The sequence below is a fragment of the Daphnia pulex genome, chromosome 10 (genome assembly GCF_021134715.1).
Source record: "Daphnia pulex isolate KAP4 chromosome 10, ASM2113471v1".
In the NCBI taxonomy this organism is placed as follows: Eukaryota; Metazoa; Arthropoda; class Branchiopoda; order Diplostraca; family Daphniidae; genus Daphnia; species Daphnia pulex.
Window position 1 is genome coordinate 654,201 of NC_060026.1, and position 18,005 is coordinate 672,205.

At 39.6% G+C, this 18,005-nt stretch overlaps 6 protein-coding genes and 1 long non-coding RNA gene across 8 annotated transcripts; 4 read left to right on the forward strand and 3 right to left on the reverse strand.

Moving 5' to 3' along the window:
• Positions 1-71: 71 nt before the first annotated feature.
• On the reverse strand, positions 72-1,517 carry LOC124205037 (alpha-(1,3)-fucosyltransferase C-like). The gene is made up of 2 exons (XM_046602327.1): positions 1,497-1,517; positions 72-1,253 (listed from the first exon to the last, which is right to left on the reverse strand). Exons 1-2 carry the CDS (start codon positions 1,515-1,517, stop codon positions 72-74), a joined length of 1,203 nt encoding a protein of 400 aa, XP_046458283.1.
• Positions 1,518-1,834: 317 nt separating this feature from the next.
• LOC124204563 lies at positions 1,835-3,828 on the reverse strand. The gene is made up of 6 exons (XM_046601627.1): positions 3,660-3,828; positions 3,286-3,589; positions 3,063-3,217; positions 2,785-2,986; positions 2,468-2,719; positions 1,835-2,400 (listed from the first exon to the last, which is right to left on the reverse strand). Exons 1-6 carry the CDS (start codon positions 3,798-3,800, stop codon positions 1,919-1,921), a joined length of 1,536 nt encoding a protein of 511 aa, XP_046457583.1. The 5' UTR covers positions 3,801-3,828; the 3' UTR covers positions 1,835-1,918.
• A 1,290-nt stretch (positions 3,829-5,118) lies between these two features.
• Positions 5,119-6,309, forward strand: LOC124204564. The gene is made up of 2 exons (XM_046601628.1): positions 5,119-5,167; positions 5,254-6,309. Exons 1-2 carry the CDS (start codon positions 5,165-5,167, stop codon positions 6,307-6,309), a joined length of 1,059 nt encoding a protein of 352 aa, XP_046457584.1. The 5' UTR covers positions 5,119-5,164.
• Positions 6,310-6,599: 290 nt separating this feature from the next.
• LOC124204567 (peptidylglycine alpha-hydroxylating monooxygenase-like) lies at positions 6,600-8,685 on the forward strand. Its single transcript, XM_046601632.1, has 7 exons — positions 6,600-6,840; positions 6,932-7,083; positions 7,170-7,403; positions 7,466-7,530; positions 7,607-7,725; positions 7,812-7,962; positions 8,029-8,685. The coding sequence occupies exons 1-7, from the start codon at positions 6,694-6,696 to the stop codon at positions 8,535-8,537; spliced, it is 1,377 nt and encodes a 458-aa protein (XP_046457588.1). The 5' UTR covers positions 6,600-6,693; the 3' UTR covers positions 8,538-8,685.
• Positions 8,686-8,791: 106 nt separating this feature from the next.
• On the forward strand, positions 8,792-11,674 carry LOC124204565. Of its 2 annotated transcripts, XM_046601630.1 has the most exons (7): positions 8,799-9,142; positions 9,208-9,704; positions 9,763-9,952; positions 10,021-10,707; positions 10,761-10,880; positions 10,953-11,286; positions 11,358-11,674. In XM_046601630.1, the coding sequence occupies exons 1-7, from the start codon at positions 8,912-8,914 to the stop codon at positions 11,594-11,596; spliced, it is 2,298 nt and encodes a 765-aa protein (XP_046457586.1). In that variant the 5' UTR covers positions 8,799-8,911; the 3' UTR covers positions 11,597-11,674. The 2 variants fall into 2 exon arrangements, with proteins under 2 accessions (XP_046457585.1, XP_046457586.1); XM_046601629.1 differs by having other exon boundaries at positions 8,792-9,142; positions 10,761-11,286.
• Positions 11,675-12,442: 768 nt separating this feature from the next.
• Positions 12,443-17,599, forward strand: LOC124204575. Its single transcript, XR_006878991.1, has 3 exons — positions 12,443-12,885; positions 13,304-13,397; positions 17,383-17,599. It is a non-coding gene; the product is annotated as an uncharacterized LOC124204575 (long non-coding RNA).
• LOC124204566 (calcium-dependent protein kinase 2-like) lies at positions 14,352-16,818 on the reverse strand. Its single transcript, XM_046601631.1, has 4 exons — positions 16,272-16,818; positions 15,674-16,194; positions 15,482-15,597; positions 14,352-15,402 (listed from the first exon to the last, which is right to left on the reverse strand). The coding sequence occupies exons 1-4, from the start codon at positions 16,472-16,474 to the stop codon at positions 14,407-14,409; spliced, it is 1,836 nt and encodes a 611-aa protein (XP_046457587.1). The 5' UTR covers positions 16,475-16,818; the 3' UTR covers positions 14,352-14,406.
• Positions 17,600-18,005: the final 406 nt, after the last annotated feature.

Consider the following 18,005-nt stretch of genomic DNA (forward strand, 5'->3'; position numbering starts at 1 on the left):
GATATAACTCTCAATATAGTTTCAGCATTTTGAAATGAATTAAATTTAAATGTCACATTTTTAACTACAAATCATCTTTGCTGATTATCTTTGGCGTCTTGTTGGAGTAAATGTTCAAGGTAATCATATCCGGATAGACACGGGATATTTTGATGGAACCACCAGTCCGTCATGTCCTGGTAGACTTTGGGTGTCTGCTGGGCATCGTTGAGTTTCTCGCAAAGTTGACACCAGCCGCTGACTGGCCAGTTGACCACCTCGTAATTTTTTTTCCAGTCGAAATATTTCAGATAAAGGCCGTCGTTTTGGTCCAGTAACTTTAAATAATCGGCCAGGGCTTTTGGTGATTTGAAATCTCCCGCGTCAATGTAAGAAGAGGGCGGGGCGTAGGCCGAGTAATCGGCACCTCCGTAGACGATGGGCACAATGTCGGCGGCCAGTGCCCGGTAGAATTTCTCTGTGACGTAATCGGGACAAAGGGCATTCTCGGCCGCCACGTAGAACTTGTAACTGTCCAGCAACTCAACGTCGCACTTTTCACTCCGCACCGGAACACATTTGAGTGATCCGCAACTGCCGTACGTGTCGATAGGAACGTGCTGGCCCAGCCACTGGAAATATTTCTCCCTGAGACTCTCAGTGCGGCAATGAGAGACGAACCAGGCGACCATTTTCGTCTTTTTGGCCAGCAATAAGTGTCGACTGCTGGGCATCATCATGGCAGCCGGATCAGGCGGAAGAACATCCAGGCCCAGTCTGATGGGCATGCTGGTCGGTGGTGGAAGGGCGTTGGTCCGGCGTCGAATGGCGCCATAAGTCCAGGCGTCGTAAATGTCCGAATCACGCCGATAAGTCATGGTCCAGTTGAAAAAGTTGTGAGTTTTCTTGAAAAATGGATAGTCTTGATATCCATCCATCGTTTCGAAATTGTAAAAGATGAACCGCTGATGGGCAAGTCGATGAATTGGGTCCGGCAAGTCTCTATCGTCGAAATCGTTGATGTGGAAGATGACGGCATCGCTGGTATTCAATAGATTCCGATCGTCCGTCAATTGGCAATTGCTAACACGACATCCGGCCATTTTGAACGTTTTGTCGCCCAGTTTGAACGGATAGTCTTTAGTTCCGAAATACTCTGTCCAGTATAAAATCCGTTTTAGCTTTTTCCTTTTGGGTTTCGATGCTGATGGAATCGCCAGATGACTGGGCATTTTAATATCGCCCATCAATTCAATCACAGTCAAGTCTTCCATCTGATTAAAATAATTAACAATTAAGAAATACATTTAATTACTTCTGAACCATTTTACCTGATCATTTTTAAATAGAACGACACACAATAAAAAGATGAAAGGTAACACAAATAAGATGACCAAGACAAGCAATTGGGTTCTTCTTCTGCCGGCCCAATTTGTCTTCCGGCGAAAGAGGCGTCGACCAATAGTCTGCAGCAGCGATTTGGCTTTTCGTTTGGAAATCACTTGCGACACGATTACCAGAGATTTATGGCTTGTCATTGCTCACCACTTGCAACAACAACACCGCAGTAAGACAATTGGAAATTATTAATAACTACAGACCATTGGATGTGCACGTCTAAGCTTGGGCCAAGATGGAGATCGAAACTGACTATAAAAGAAGGCGGAGCTTATTTTATGTTTCGTTCGTCGTCCGTTAGAGGAGGCCAATGTTGCATCACTATTTTACGTGTAATAATTATTGAAATGTTTAATTGATGTGCTGCTGGGGGTGAGCCAGGGGAAAGGTGTGTGCTGATTCAATGTATGAAATTGTAATTACCTTACTGCAAATTAACGTGAATTAATTATGGAGATGAATTGTACGAGTTGTATTCGATAAAAGGCTGACATAAATGAATAATAAGAGCCATAACATTTAATTTGATTGAGTGAATTGATCATAATGTTTTCAGTGAATGAGTAATTTCTTCTTCCAAGAGAAAACCAGTAAAATGATTAAAATTTTCGGCGCGAATTTTAAATCCTTGCGTCATGTATCCTATCTCCCACCAGATTTGGTCACCCGCTTGTAAATTGAGTGTCGATTGCAAGGTAAATGTTTCGTATTGGTTAGTATTTGCGGTGTCATCGGAAGCACTATTACCGATTGCGATGCCGTTCAACACGATATAAATGTCACCATAAAATCGAGTTGAAGATGGCGGAATAGTTCCAAGTCCGGATGCCGAGAAAAAATATTTGCCTTTCCGTGGCGCTGTGAATTTGCCCGTTTCTAAATTCATGGCTCCTCCCACGTTTAGTCGTGCAGTGTCAAATTTTATGGGGACATTTAGTTGATCGAATGCAGAGTTATATATCTGAACGTAAAAGTAAGTGGGCGATGATTTCACATCTTCAAACCCGATCCATGTCTGGAAACCTTATAATTAGTGACATTCATCAGTAATATTGTAAAAAATAATTGAATGAAATTTGAATTTGCATACCAGAGTCACTAGGTAACTTGGCAAAGTTACAGTAAACACTTTCGACCATTGCTATTCCCAGGACGGAATATAATCCGCTCAGGGAGTGTCCAGTCCTCCACAAATCTGCACATGAACTTGGCATTCCACTGACGGCCACTTGTCCGGTACATTCGAAGCGGCCCAGTGTATGGACACCGGACGAAGTTTCCAATTGCGTTCGGCCAAAGTTCAGTCGAGTGATGGGCAGAACATTTTTGTCCGTGATTGTACCTGTAAAGATTATCAAATGAGAATAAGAAAATGAAATAGATTTCAGTTGAATAATGGACGCTTACCATCATCAGTTAATAGCACTGGAGCGGCAGAGTCGCAGTTGCATTTGGTGGAAGGATCGACGCAATTTCCATCCAATCCGCACTGGCACGTATGGACGTCCGTGTTGCCACCCGTCCAGAAAAATTTCGAATTTCCATTTCTGTCGTTCCACCAGGCGTAGGTTATATCATTGAATTCCAATGGCGCAAAATTGCAGTCGTACTAATTTAATCGAATTAAAATTTGTGAAATAATTGGTGTTGACTTTTGCTTATTAAATAATTCACTTTATTTATACTTTGATTGACTGGTGGCATTCGGCAGAGAGTTCGGCTAATGCCGACATTTGTCTACTTGTGGCATTGTAATTGATTGCCCTGGAATAACATCCAGGGTCAGCGCAGTGTCCCACATCCATGGACGCCTCACTGTCGTGCGGAATAGCAGTGGATCCTGACGGCCAAACGATATGCAATTCAACCAATTTGTTATTATTATCTCCTTTATCAGTCTCTAGTTACCTGATGTCATGTCGCAGTGGACGTAAATCGGGTCATCGCCGACTCCTTGGCCGTCAGGATCGATCCAGTACATGTCGGAACTAGTGGAAGGATCAGCCGCCCTAATTTCCCGACAAGTTCGGAGTATAGCGCTCCTTCCCGCTAATTGGCGGCTTGTTTCCCGCTCGTTTCGCAATTCCAGTCGACTTACTTTTTCGGCCAGAATTTCCTGTTGCCGATCCTTCAGCTCAAGCAGCGCCTTTAATCGAGCGTCTTCCATTTCCAGCCGGGAAACTTTCACCTCCATGGTTTCCTTAAATTGCATCTATTTTGTCAATCAAAAAATTGTGTTATTAATTCTCATTCTTCTTTTTAAAAAACATTTAGTGTCTTACGTAAATTTCCCTCAATTCCCGTAATTGTTCTTCCAACGGAAGTTCAGCTCCGACCGAATAATTGTCCCACAATAGCAAAAATAGAAAACAAAAACCAAACGAGCAGAATTGATGATGAGCCATTTTTGAAGCTATCCTCATGCAAGTGCTGTGTCGTCCAACTGGTTTCTACGCGACTTTGAAACAAACGTAGTTGTTTAAATATAGATGAATCCAAAAGTCTGTTTGCGATAACTTGATTCTTTATCGACCATAAAATTTCAATAACAGACGAGTTAGTAATTAAGTAAATATTTTCGTATCGACCCTTATCGGCTGTTCGTTTCATTGCCCTTATAAGGCTTGATTTTTTGTGGAGTATATTATTAGTTATTTCACGAAGACTAACCGCATTCACCCAGACCGTATTCATTTATTATAAGCTCAATATATTTGCACCTAACAGAACGATTTCATCGTCCCGACACTCACACTCCCGAAGCAATTAAACTGCTGTTATATCCTATTCTGTTTGCTTTGAAATCGATTTGATTATAACGTGCCCTCTGCAAATATACAGACTTATAAGGCTTTTTTTTCCCGCGTGAACCAGAGAATTCTTTAGAAAAATCCCGATAATAATTTCTCCCAAAAATAATTATATTCCGCTGGTAACCTACGTCGTGTGATCTCCTGTTTTCAATGTTTGAAATCCAATAACAGATTTACCCGGATTTACCTTTGTTACAATTAGCCTTTTTTTTAAAAATTTAATTAACTCGATCGATTTAGGCTAGTCGATTCGACGCAAACTGTGTCACCTGCAACCGCCTGCAATTGAAACAAGTGACATTTTTTTCAAGGATTGCGTCTTTGATTGTTGACAAAACTGCTCAATCATCTCTCTCCTATATCCCGGTCAATTGCTGCCCAATTGTTTGATAAGGAAATTTAAAAATAAAAAGAAGAAAATTTATTTCGGGATGAAATGGTGCTGGGCAGCCCGGAAAATGGCCAGCAATTTTAAAAACAATTTGGGTCGTCGATGTGCGCACTCTGCCGCACACCGATCGACAATAACGAGATAAAGATTTATCAAGTAAATAAAGTTCAAAATACATTTTGTCGACCTTGGAACCTATACTGGAAAAAAAAAAGAATAAAATCAAAATCAAAAGAGAATATTCAATTAAATCAAATTTATTCTCCAAAGCTGGAATGATTCGTTACAGATAGATATTACATATTCCGGTCAAGGTAATATACTAATTTATTTTTTTCAATTGTCAATTGTTAATTTATTTCATCTAACCAGAGACCATTGGATGTGCACGTAAGTCTGCGCCAAGATGGAGATCAGATGGAGATCGAAACTGACTATATATAGAGGAGGCGGAGCTTATTTTAAATTACATTGTTTTGTTCGTCGTCAGTTAGAGGGAGCATCACTACATTGTTACGTGTATAGTTCTTCTTTTGTTTATAACAGTGAACCAACGCGACTGGAAGAAATCACTTTTCATACTATGGTAAGTTTTCCATTTTGGACATTAGGATTTAAATATTCTTATATAATAATTGTCTGATAATTAAGACATCACTCGACTGGGTGTAGCGATCATACAGGGTAGCCTGTGCCATAGTTTTGGCCAACGTGGGAATCATATTCGGCTGTCACATTTGGCTGGCCCATTCCGGCTATAATTCAACAAATAATACCGAAGATTCCGGCGCAATAAGAAGAGCAATGCGCATTTCCCAGTGGAGACAAGATTACCTGGAGGCCATCGACAGCCGTCGGATCGTGTTGCACGAAACGAGCGGACGAGCCTATTTGAACGTCCGGCAAAGTTGCGCTGTCGAATCGGCTGCACGGCACAATCCCGACCGCCCGATTCAAGTCTTTATGCGATGGAAAACGTCCAGTGACGACCCTGGGAATTCAACAGACGCCTGGCTGACCGTTCTATCTAATTATAACAATGTGGAAATCGTTCAAATAGACGATGCAATCCTTTACTCGAATAATACGGCCCTGTACAACTGGTTCAAAATGAAATGGCGGGAAAATACCCAGCACCTGTCCCATGACTATATTCGATCGGTGACGTTGTTTAAAGGCGGTGGCCTTTTCCTGGACATGGATAAAGTGATCACAATCAAGCCTCTGATTTGGTCGAAATGGAACAACTTTTTCGTTCAAAGGAAAAGCGGAATTATCGCTGTCGAGATGCTGCACCTCCTCCACGGCCACCATTTAATCGACGAAATCATCTTGAACATGGCCAATAACAAGGCTGATGGTGCGGCAACAGGCAACGGGATATTGGCAGCCGCCATTGACGCTAGCGTGAACAAGATTTGCGGTAGCTGGAAGAATAATCAGTGTCTGGATGTCCGGTTGGTTGACGAAGAAGACGTCATCTTACCACCATTTGACTCGTTATTTTGGGACTCATCGATTCTTGGAATGAATTCAAAAGGAGGATATGACGTCATGAAAAAGACCATCGTGAATCACGGGGCTGTTTTGATGGAATGGGATTCAATTAATAGAAATTCATTCGAATCTGTGCTGTACGTGGCTCTGATGGAGGAACACTGCCCTTTCACGCTTGCCAATGCCAAACATTTCCCCAATTTCCACTCGTCACTTATTAATAAACTATAAATCAGAATGTATCAAACGAAATCTTGATTTAGTGATTTTATATCTTAAAAGAAATGATATAAGGTGGAGAATAAGCTTCTGTATATGCTAATAAGATTGCCATGGTTACAGGGCGCAATTATAAACCAAGTAGAAAATAATTGATGGAAAGGCCAGCGATCTCTGTTGATGCATAGGATGAGCTTGTTCACCTTGAATTCATTCTCAGGTGCTGCTAATGACATTGACCTTCAGTTCGATCCGATTAAATTATTGTGTGGCAATAACCTTTGCTGGCTTTCTATACCGAAGCTATATACACCAGTCGCTTGTTTTCACTGCGTGCCGATTGTCGTCTACACATTTTCTCCTTATAAAAGATTCAATCGAAATCAAATTAACGAGATGATGTCTCCCATTTGGCTCTTAATTAAAATAGCCGTCATCTTCTATTATTGCGTCACGTGCTGTGATGGCTTCTCCGACATGCCTCCACCTCTACCTGGCACCAACACCTATCAATTGCGAATGCCCGGCGCTGTCCCCACAGTCGTAAGTATTCTAGGTCAAATATTTAAGAGTTCAACAATTAAATATAAGAGTATATGCGAGTATATGATCTGATTGGTTGTGATGTAAATAGGATGACGATTACATTTGCACGGCGTTTAAATTGGACCCGGAGAAGGAAATGTACATTACCCAATTCAAGGTAGAAGGGACGGCCGATAGAGCCCATCACATGATTCTCAGCGGATGTGCTGGAGAACTAACCAACTTGGCCACTCCGTCCTGGTAAAATTAATGATTTAAAACATCTCACACCAATTAATTGGAATTCCCCTGACTCTTAATTCAAATAATCAATTTGAATTGACCAGGAAATGCGCATCTCACGGGACTGGGAAAGTGTCGTGCTCCGGGCCGACGAGAATTTTATACGCCTGGGCTAAAAATGCCGATGGCACTCGTCTGCCTCCGTCCGTTGGCTTCCGCATCGGTGGCCCTGGCAAATCGCGGGTGAAATATTTGATCATTCAGGTGCACTACGCCAACAAACTGGCGCCAGGAGTGCGCGATTACACCGGACTGGACTTGGAAATCACCAGCCAACCGTATAATATTATCATTCGAATTTTATTTAATTTATTTGTATTTAATTTAAATACCGTTATAGGCAAAGGTACATTGCTGGCATTTTATTAATGCTGGCCTTGCCGGAAATCCCACCTCACCAGGCAGGTATTAATTTCAATCTTGAGACTAATAAATTATTATACACTAGAATTAATCAGTATTAATCGATACCTCAATCAAGTTGTCAATTCTGACATCTGCTGTCCGATCGACATGCCCGTCCCGATCAACATTTTTGCCGCCCGCGTTCACGCCCACGGGCTCGGAACGGTCGTCACCAGTTACAAATACGACCCCGAAGTAATAGGAATTGAACTTCTAATGTTGACTGGACCTTTTAAAATACGTTTTGAATTAATAAAATGTTATTCGATATGTTTATGTAGACGCGCGGGACGGAATTGATGATTAAGGGAAATCCGCAATGGCCTCAAGCGTTCTATCCGACGACGCGTGAATTTACCATGACCAAAGGCGATGAAATTCTGATGAGGTGTACCTACAGTTCTCTAGGCAAAAGCACTTTCACCTATGCAGGTATATAATCCAATTGCAATAACAAATTAAATCAATTGACGTTTCAATATGAATTGGCCATCAAAGGTCTTACCGGATCCGATGAAATGTGCAATGTGTACCTGATGTACTACACGGACAACACCGACATCGGGGCTGAATTCCAGTCGTGCGGATACTTGTGCAATGCGGAGCAAAATCGAGCCTATCCGGCCGATTCCATCCAGCCGCTCCCACCCAATCCGATTCTGGAGGCTTACGCCATCCACGGCAAAATGAACCACCAACTGCGGACCAATTCCAGCACTGCTGCCAGCCAGGAAATAATGCCGATTGCTGTTGAACCAATCATCATCGACAACACAAACAATTCGTCACAGCATGAAACGTCTAATGGGGAAGGTCTGATGGTTCATCATCACGTTGAAATGGAGTCGACAACGAACGTTGCAGAACCAGCAGCAGTTCCGATTACGCAAGCGACCAAGGAAATTCGCCGTGAAAAAGTGAAAGCAATATCTAGCAAATCCGACACTCAAAAGAAAGATGACAACTTTTGGTCATTTTTATTCTTTTTTCGTCGTTTTTTCTCGTAAGTTTTTCACAACACCGGCAAATGCTTACAGGAAATGTTGACCAAAAATAATTCAAAGAAAATTGGCACCTACCGCAAAGTTTAATGAATCAATCGTTAATTGTAGATGCCAGATGGCAGTGGCACGAAATAAATGAAATTCAAAACTATCCGATTTTATTAATAATTATTTCCTTTTGGAATATTTTTGCTTATTTTTACTCCTTATTAGATGAGTCATGGTCTCTCTATGATAGACCATGACGACACCAGACGACACCTATTTTTGAGGAAAGTTGGCATGGCAACGTTGGGCAGGTTATAAAATCTGTCGTTCAAGTTTCAACCGGTTACTAGTCTAAAAAATCTGTCAATTCAATTTATCTTAAATGTAAGATGGTTAGGACATACATTAGAAAAACTGAACGTTGTGTGTATCCAGATGGTCACATTTTGAAAGCTGTCAAGGAAGTTGTTGCTGAGAAAAAAAAAGTACATGTTGTTGCCAAAGAAACCTCCATCCCAAAAAGATCTCTACTGAGATATATTAAAAATTTCTTGGCTGCTGGAATCCAAGATGAGGCTGAATTAAATACAATCATTGGGGGTTACAAAAAACATCGCAAGGTAAATCCACTTTTATGTTTTGCTGTACTAGTGTTGCAATGTTAACTCTTTCTTGTTCGCTCTAGGTTTTCAGCCATGAACAAGAAAGTAATCTTAGGAATTACGTCAAAAAGGCTAGTGACAATAATGATGGATTCACTACCAGAGACTTGAGAAGATTGGCTTATCAGTACGCTACCCGAGAAAAATGTGTTGTCCCTCTTAGTTGGTCAGTCAAGCAGGAAGCCGGAAGGGACTGGCTCTTTGGTTTCATGACAAGACAGCGAGACCTTTTAATCAGGAAGCCTCGAGCAACATCTGTAGACAGAGCTACCAGCTTCAACAACCTTAACATTGATTTCTTCTTTGACAATGTTGAAATCATAGTTGCTCGAGGCATTCCTCCTTATCGTTGGTTTAATGCTGGTTTTACCACAGTGCACGTACCTGATGGAATTATCCCCCTTAAAGGAAGAAAACAAATCGGTTCTGTAACTTCAGGTGAGAGAGACACACTGGTTACAGTCTGCCTTGCAGTATGTGCCACAGGGTCGTCCATTCCACCATTCTTTGTCTTTCCACGGTAACATTCTTATAACTAAAACATCATCGTCCCTTTAAATTTTATCTGTTTCTTTCAGAGTCCATTTTAAGGAATATTTCCTCCATGGTGCCCCTCTCGGTTCTGCTGGATCAGCCAACAAGTCTGGCTTGATGTCAGACAAAGATTTCATTTTGTTTATGAATCACTTCATCCAGCACGTTCGGCCTTCGAAGGAGAGCGAGGTTGTTTTATTTCTCGATAACCACTCATCTCATCGGTCGAACGAGGTATTGCTTCTATTCAAATTCTACCCTTTTCATTATTTCTCATCTTATTGTATATTCAATCCATTTAGATATTGAATTTGGCTAAAGACAACGGAGTGGTCATGTTTACTATACCTCCGCATTGTTCTCATCAGCTTCAACCCCTTGACAGAAGTGTGTTTGGTCCGTTTAAAAGATACTACAATTCGTATTGCAGTTCATGGATAAAGGACAATCCAGGAAAACCTATGAGCATGCACAACATTGCAGAGCTGGTTGGATTAGCCTTCCCGCTTGCAACAACACCTGCAAACATCACGTCTGGGTTTAAAATGGCCGGGCTCGTCCCATTTAATAGATTTATCTTCGATGGTGACGTCGACTTTACTCCGCCATCCTTCGTCACGGATCCTCCTTTTAATTCAACACCAGTCCCTTCTGATGATGGTTTCCCAGAAATCCTAGCAGCCAACGATAACATCGTCCTAGATGGCCAAACTCCCGTTCCAGCGAACCACATCACCGACAATGATTTAACTTCGATTCTTCCTTTTAATTCAACACCAATCCCTTCTGATGATGGTTTCCTACAAATCCTAGCATCCAACGATAACATCGTCCAAGATGGCCAAACTCCAGTTCCAGCGAACCACATCATGGACAATGATTTAACTGCAATTCTACCCGATTTGAACGACATTGTGGGGATTTTCGAAGAAGACCCTTTGACGATAGTTCAAAACGTCAATATTTCATTAGATGTTCAAAATGGAGAGGTAACTTCATTTTAATATATTTGCTGCAGACATTAAATCCAATTTTTTTTTAGACATTTGAACTAAGAGGTGTTATCGAGGAGGATTCCAATAGAAATCATGTGGAAACTTTGAGTCCCTACCCTAAAGCTCCTTCCGAATTGACAATGAAACGTGGTCGAGGCCGTCCACCCAAAGCTGCTTCCAAAGCTGCTTCCAATTTGACATTGAAACGTGGTCGGGGCCGTCCGCCCAAAGCTGCTTATAAAGCTGCTTCTAAAGCTTCTTCCAAAGCTCCTTCCAATTTGACATTGAAACGTGGTCGGGGCCGTCCACCCTCTGTCTTGGCGAATAACATTTTGACTAATCAAAATTCAAACACAAGTAGTGACACTCCTCGAAAGGAAAATGGTCATTCCGATGAAATGTCCATCACATCTGTTGAATCACGTGGTGATGTCGAAAATTCTGAAAAAGAAAACGTCACCAATGACATCCAGAAGAAAGACGTAACATCAGGAGCTCGTGGACGTGGTCGTCCAGCCAAGACATCCATTTTACCAAAAACGACTATTGAGAAATCCCCAGCAGTTGCTATAGGTATTTTAAAAGTAATTTAACGTGTCAGAATTCATTTTGAAGTTGTTGTGCATTTTCATCCACGATTGCAGTCGCAACCCGTTCGACGACCAGGAAAACTGCGACATTAACACCTCTAGATAGAAGAATGAAGTGTTGCAATGTATTGCTGGAACGCGATCCGGAGGTTGAAGCTTTGCGTATTGCAATGATTGACGAAGGAGAGAGGGAAAAGGTGGCTGAGACTGCAACATCTCAAGTTGAAATTCCAGTTGCTGCCAGAGTAACTCGTGGGATGCTGAAACTTGTTAGCCAGTCTGAACCAGATTGAAAGAAAATCTCACCTTTTATTTCCTCGTACTAAACGTTTTCGTCAAATTTGAGTGATAAAACGTCAATTTTGTTCACATCATGTTCCACTCGTGTCATTTTAATTTTCCTTTCGGTTTAGTTTAAAACCGCTTTCTTTTCCCGCCTCGTTACTATGCAGCTGAAAATGGTTCAGTTTTGTTTGTTAAATTTAATCCCATCTTCGGCAACTATCAACAAGACCGTTATAGGTTAGTTGACAGCAGCGCAGAGGTTAAAAGCAGTAGCGCTGTGTTATGTGTGTAAGTTGCTTGTTGTTTTTTCATGTTTACGCTCACCACCCAACAGACTAGGTAGACTTGTACGTTTCTCGTACACAGACTTGCATATTTAACAAGTTATTTTTTAAATTAAGAGTAGCTAAAGTTTGCGTAATAAGGGCAATTTCCGTTAATCTTGTTAACCTTAATTAGTGTAATGTAGTGTTCAAATTTTTAATGATTTGAATTGTGTATTTATTTCAGATTGAAATTGTATTTATTTCCCTTCCTCAGTAGCAATCCAGCATCCTCTTTTATCGTTATCCTAAAGTCATCCTCCGGTAGGTGTCATAGGGTAATTATGCATCGGGTGTGCCGCTGCCGCTGTTAGCCAATCGCCAGTCCCCCCGGCTCAAACTGAACCAGCTGCTTTCTGATCTCGTATAGGACCGGAATGGGTACTGATTCTTCCTGCAGTTCCGGTTTAGTCTTTTTTTTTTAGTAAAAGTCATTAACGTTTTTGTTTTAGCCAGAAGTTGATACTTGGTAAAAGTGGGAAAGACGAATTGCCGAATTGGAGCTGTGTTTGCATAGCTGTCAACCTGCCCGTTCTTGGCGTCGTTAGTGGCACTACGTTCCACTTTTTATTCTTTAAATACCTTGTTCTACTGCTATCTTATTTCTGATCCAGAAGCTAAATCGCAGAATTATTTATAAAGAAACAAAGCCGCAAGAGATAAACAAACACAGTGCAGTAGACTCGATGCAACGAATGAATCCGCAAAATTGTGTTTGTCCCATTTTCTTTTCTCCCATTAGCTCTTCCCGCTCATTTTTTTAAATTTCCAGAAAAAGGGGTTAGGGTACTTTAAAACAAGGGGGAGGGTTAGGAATGAATCCAAGATGGCCGCCGCTTCTTTGGGAAAAATAAAAAATTTCTCCCTCCTCCTCCGCTCCCGGCTCCCGCCATACCTCTCTCAGTCTCAGTACTTAGTAGGCATTTGTACGGCGGCCGTGTCACACGGTTTTGGAAACTCCGGATATGCTCTGAGTATTTGATTAATTTCAGCTTTTATCGTTAACTACTCTAACTTTTCCTTTGTCAATAGAAACACATTGTCACATTGTTTGTATTCTGTGCATTGACAGAATTAAATGCTTACTCAACTCAGTTTCAACTAACATAACTCAGTGGTAATTAACTGTAGACTACATTACAGGTCATTTTTTTTAATAGTCAGAAGCACAAAAGTGACAGCTGAGTGTGAATAGTTGTCCCGTTTTGTTAGCATTACATGTCCATGCTTAAATGATTTATTGTGATCCCTGCACAACAATCTGTTGGTATCTTTCTTCGTGATTTGGAAGTTGTGGAATTGTATACATACCTCTTTTCGTTAGTGAACTGTGTACTATTATACCTATATCTATATTATTATATTTTAAAATATTGGTTTTCTTTTTCACAGGTGGTAGCCACGTGAAGCAAATGTTAAACTCGATTACCCTGCCCATATTTAGAATTGACAGTCTCTGTGCAACTATCTTCACATAGTTGCAAAGGTAACTAGAGTACATTACAGGTAAGCTTCTTTTTCTTAATAGTTAGAAGCACAAAACGGTACACCTGAGTTTGCATAGCTGTCCAGGTATACTAGCATTGTATGTTCAAACATGTTCAAATGATTTATTGTGATGGCTTCACAATCTGCTGGCATCTTTATTTGAGATCTCGTTGTTATGGAATCTTACATATTTATTTGGCAGAAATAAAGCCCACAAGAGGTAAATTGCAAACTAGATGCAGCCAATGAGTTCAGTAAATCAGAATAGTGTACCAAATTTCTTGCAGATTAGCGATTTGAGAGATAGTCGGCGGGCGAATCGTTCCTGTAGGCTTCTAAACTTGAAGGTTTTGTCGAATTCAGTGTGGATAAATTCCACCAAATCTCGGTTTTCCTCAACGTCCCTAATTTTCCTCCTTTTTATTTGTTGCGACCGTAGTATCATTCCACGTTCCATCACTACTTCTTGACTGTATTTCTAACTACCAAAAGCTTCCCATCACTGACGGATTATTGATCTAGGTTTTCTTTCTTGCTACTGAAAAAAACTTCTTTGAGTAAAAAAAGCCATTTATCACTGATTTTAAAAAAGAAACTCTTTTGGCAGTAAAAGTAAAGATATTCAACTACCGTCCATTTAGTTTCAAATTCGTTGCTTTTCTTTTAAAGATTTTTTGGCGATTACACAAACATTAAGATTTTATTTATATTTTAGTTTAAAATTGTTTCTCAAAATTTGGCACTCATAGCTCAAAGAGTCAAAGTTTCTTTTTACAAGGTCTTAACTTTTCTTGCTGACTCCTTGTTAGAACTTTAGTTTAGGCTGGAATAAATATTATGAATTTGAATGCCCTTTTTTTGCTAGGCATATCTGATTACCAGATCGGAAAGATAAACTGGATTAAGCGTTTTTTTTTTTCTTTCTGCTATTTCTTTCTTAAGGATTAACGAGTTTTACAAGAAACGAAAGTTGTTCTATTGATCATTTTAGAATAATGCACATACGTTTATGAAAGGGATAGTTCATGAAAGAGTTCGATTATTTCATTTGAATTTATATCGATGTTTTGCCGTAAAATTGATGGCACGTTGATGCCATTAACTTCAGTCCCGAGTTTAATTAATAGTTGGATTGCATCAATTAATCTTTCGTTTGAATTGTATTGACACAGATAATGGAGTGCATTATTTCCGCCTTTGTTTTTCTCATTTACATCGATTCCGAGTTGAGTTAATAATTTAATTGCGTCGATTAGTTTTTCACTTGAACTATTACGACATAAGTAATGGAGTGCGTTGTCTCCGCAGTTGTCTTTGCTATTGAGATCGATTCCGAGATGGGTTATTAATTGGATTGCGTCGATTAATCTTTCGCTTGAATTATTAAAACACAAGTAATGCAGTGCGTTATCTCCTTCGTTGCCTTTACTATTGACATCGATTCCGAGTTGGATTAATAATTTAATTGCGTCGATTAATCTTTCGCTTGAATTATTTTGACACAATAAATGGAGTGCGTTGCTTCCGTTGTTGTTTTTTCCATTGACATCGATTTCGATTTGGATTAATAATTTAATTCCGTCGATTAGTTTTTCACTTGAACTATTACGACATAAGTAATGGAGTGCGTTGTCTCCGCAGTTGTCTTTGCTATTGAGATCGATTCCGAGATGGGTTATTAATTGGATTGCGTCGATTAATCTTTCGCTTGAATTAAATTGACACAATAAATGGAGTGCGTTGCTTCCTTCTTTGTCTTTCTCATTTAAATCAATCCCTTGTTGGATTAATAATTTGATTGCGTCGATTAATCTTTCGCTTGAATTATTAAGACATAAGAAATGGAGTGCGTTGTTTCCGTAAATATTCTTAACGTTCACGTCAACTCCTTGTCGGATCAAGGCTCTTAACTTTTCGTTTTTTTTTGTCCATGGGAAAAGGAAGGAAGTGACTGGGTCTTTTATTTTACATAGTTCCAACAATTCTTTTTCTCTCTCTGCAAGCTACATTTAAATCAATAAGTATAACAATTTAAGTCATGCAAATCATTTAAATGTAATGTAGGGTACTTTAAATTCTTACCTTAAGTTTTTCTGATTTGAGTCGTTCAACTACATTCGATGAAGATATTCGATCATTAGGTTCCATGTTTAACATTTCGTTAATGAGATCGTACGCGTAATGCGTCTGTTCTAATTCTGAAAAATGCATGATTCAACATGTAATCTCACCGTATAAAAAATGATTACTTTTACGTAAAGTTGCTAAACTTACTATTGATATTTATTGCATTCCTTTTCAAAATGTTTTCGTGAATTTCATTTACACGAGAACCGTAAATATGTTCTCCGTTTAAAAGAAGAAAAGCGTAGACGAGGCCTAGAGCAAATATGTCACTTTTGATGGTACCTCTTGGCTGTTCCATGGTGATCGATTGCGACCGAAAACTATAAAGTATTTTTATCAACTCAGGGGCGTACCAGTAGCTTGTTCCTTTTACTCCACTGTTCATCGTGAATGTCCCGCGTTCATTCACGGATCTTGAAAGACCAAAATCAGCCCATTTCATTGTTACCTTAACTTCTTGGCCGGTGGAATCGACCGAGATGAGTACATTTTCCGGTTTAATATCTCGGTGAATTAAATTTTTTGAATGAATGTGCTCAAGACCCGAAGCCAATTGGGAGAAAATTTCAAAATGATACGGCAGTTTAGGCCCGTTGTATCTTTTGGGATCGTTAGGCTCTAGAAATATCTGATCTAATGATGCGTTGCAGAGCTCCAAAGCAAAGTGCCTGTAGAAGACAAGCACACACTAATCTCTGCAATGCATTCTTTAAAAAAAATAACAATTCTATTTTGGATATCTTACTTGAAATCGTCGGTGCATTCGACGTGGAAGAGTTTGACGATATTAGGATGCTCTATCTGTTTTAGATTTTTCTCCTCTTTATCATTAGCACGAAAAAGCTCAACTCTTTTGACTGCCACTTCACGGCCTTGAAACGTGCCCAAAAACACTGCACCAAAGCCACCTTGTCCCAACAGTACTTCTTTATTTAATTGGATTTCCATTTTTGTTGATTTGAAACAGTAATTTCTTAGTCGTGACTTTTAACAGCTTTCGCTTTCGTGCTGGAATTTCAGAGTGGTGTAACTTGCTGCTGCTTTGAACGGATCTCGCGCTTACTGTCGGCTGATAAAAGTGTTTGATAACAGACTGCAGTATTTTCATCATGATAGCGCCTCAGATAATCACATAAAATAATGATCTCGTGAAATATTTCGTATCCAATATAATTTGAACAAACCTTGATGGCTATAAATTATGTCATCTTGCATTCTTAGTCGAGTTATTTGTGTAAAAAAATTCAATGGGGCTGCGTTTTAGTGCATCACCTAAAAAACTTTCCATTTCTTTTACATTTGATTCTGGACTAAACAAGGAATGCCGATAGCTTCATATTCACTTTGTGTAGCACTATTTTCTTATCAAATTCTCTTGGTGATGATATTTTACTGTTATCACTCTATGCGCGTTATCACCGTTTTCTTTCACAACCATTTTTTAGAGTTTACGTGTGCCAAATTAGTTAAATTCAAATAGTTTAAACAGGGACAAGAAATTCGAATAGTATTGCTTGTTTCCTTTTTGAAATATTATTTCTTCTCTAATTTATCGACAGCTAGATTTCCGTTACGTAATTTAAGTATTAGTAAATTTCTCATTTCTATTTCTATTGTGACTCTTCCATTCTATTACTTCTCGACTCTTCTATTCTGATCGACGTCTGTTTTTCAAAATAGCACGCAACGTATTCTTTTCGCAGCACTTGAAAGTTGCGATTATGACACAAGTCACGTTTTATGCCGTATTTAGCTTACTCACTTTGTGACGCGTTCAAGTGGCGACTTCTCATTCTAGTTGGTGTTGAAATTCTTTTGGCTTTTATTTAATTGTTTTTGTCTTGTTGATTCTCTAGCCCAATGTTTTCGATGGATTGACTGAGGACCGACAATACCAGATACCAGCACCTGGATGGAAAGTTTAATTTCTGCAACGCCATCTCTCGGTTTGAAACGAGTGGCCTTTTCTTTTTGAAGGTAAGATGTGCTATTTTTATTATTCCCCTTGTAATTATTTTACGCTCTTGGCCCAACACGTACAGTATTTGTGGTCGAAAATTTTCAATTTTACTGATTTACGGAGTCAGACAATTTTTGTTAATATATAAGCCTGATGGGCTTATTTGTTTACTGCCTTGTGCTTGTACGTATTTTTTTTAAGATAACCTAAAAACATGTCCATATAGCTTCGTTTTCTTTTCGCCTTGTTCTCGCGCCATTGTGAAATAGTTTCTGTTATCACTTCATGCTCGTTATCGCCCGTTTCTGTTACAACCACTTTTTGAATGTAAATGTCTGCACGAGTTAGATTTGATTAACCAAGAATTTTGAAAAAGGCGGAAAAAGGCTTCGGTTATTTTTTACTTATTAGGTTATTACCTTCTTGTTTTCCTCCAATGCAACGGATCGACAGCTATAGCTAACTTCCAATAAGAAATTAGTTGAGCTAACAATTGAGCATCTTTTACTTTACAATAAT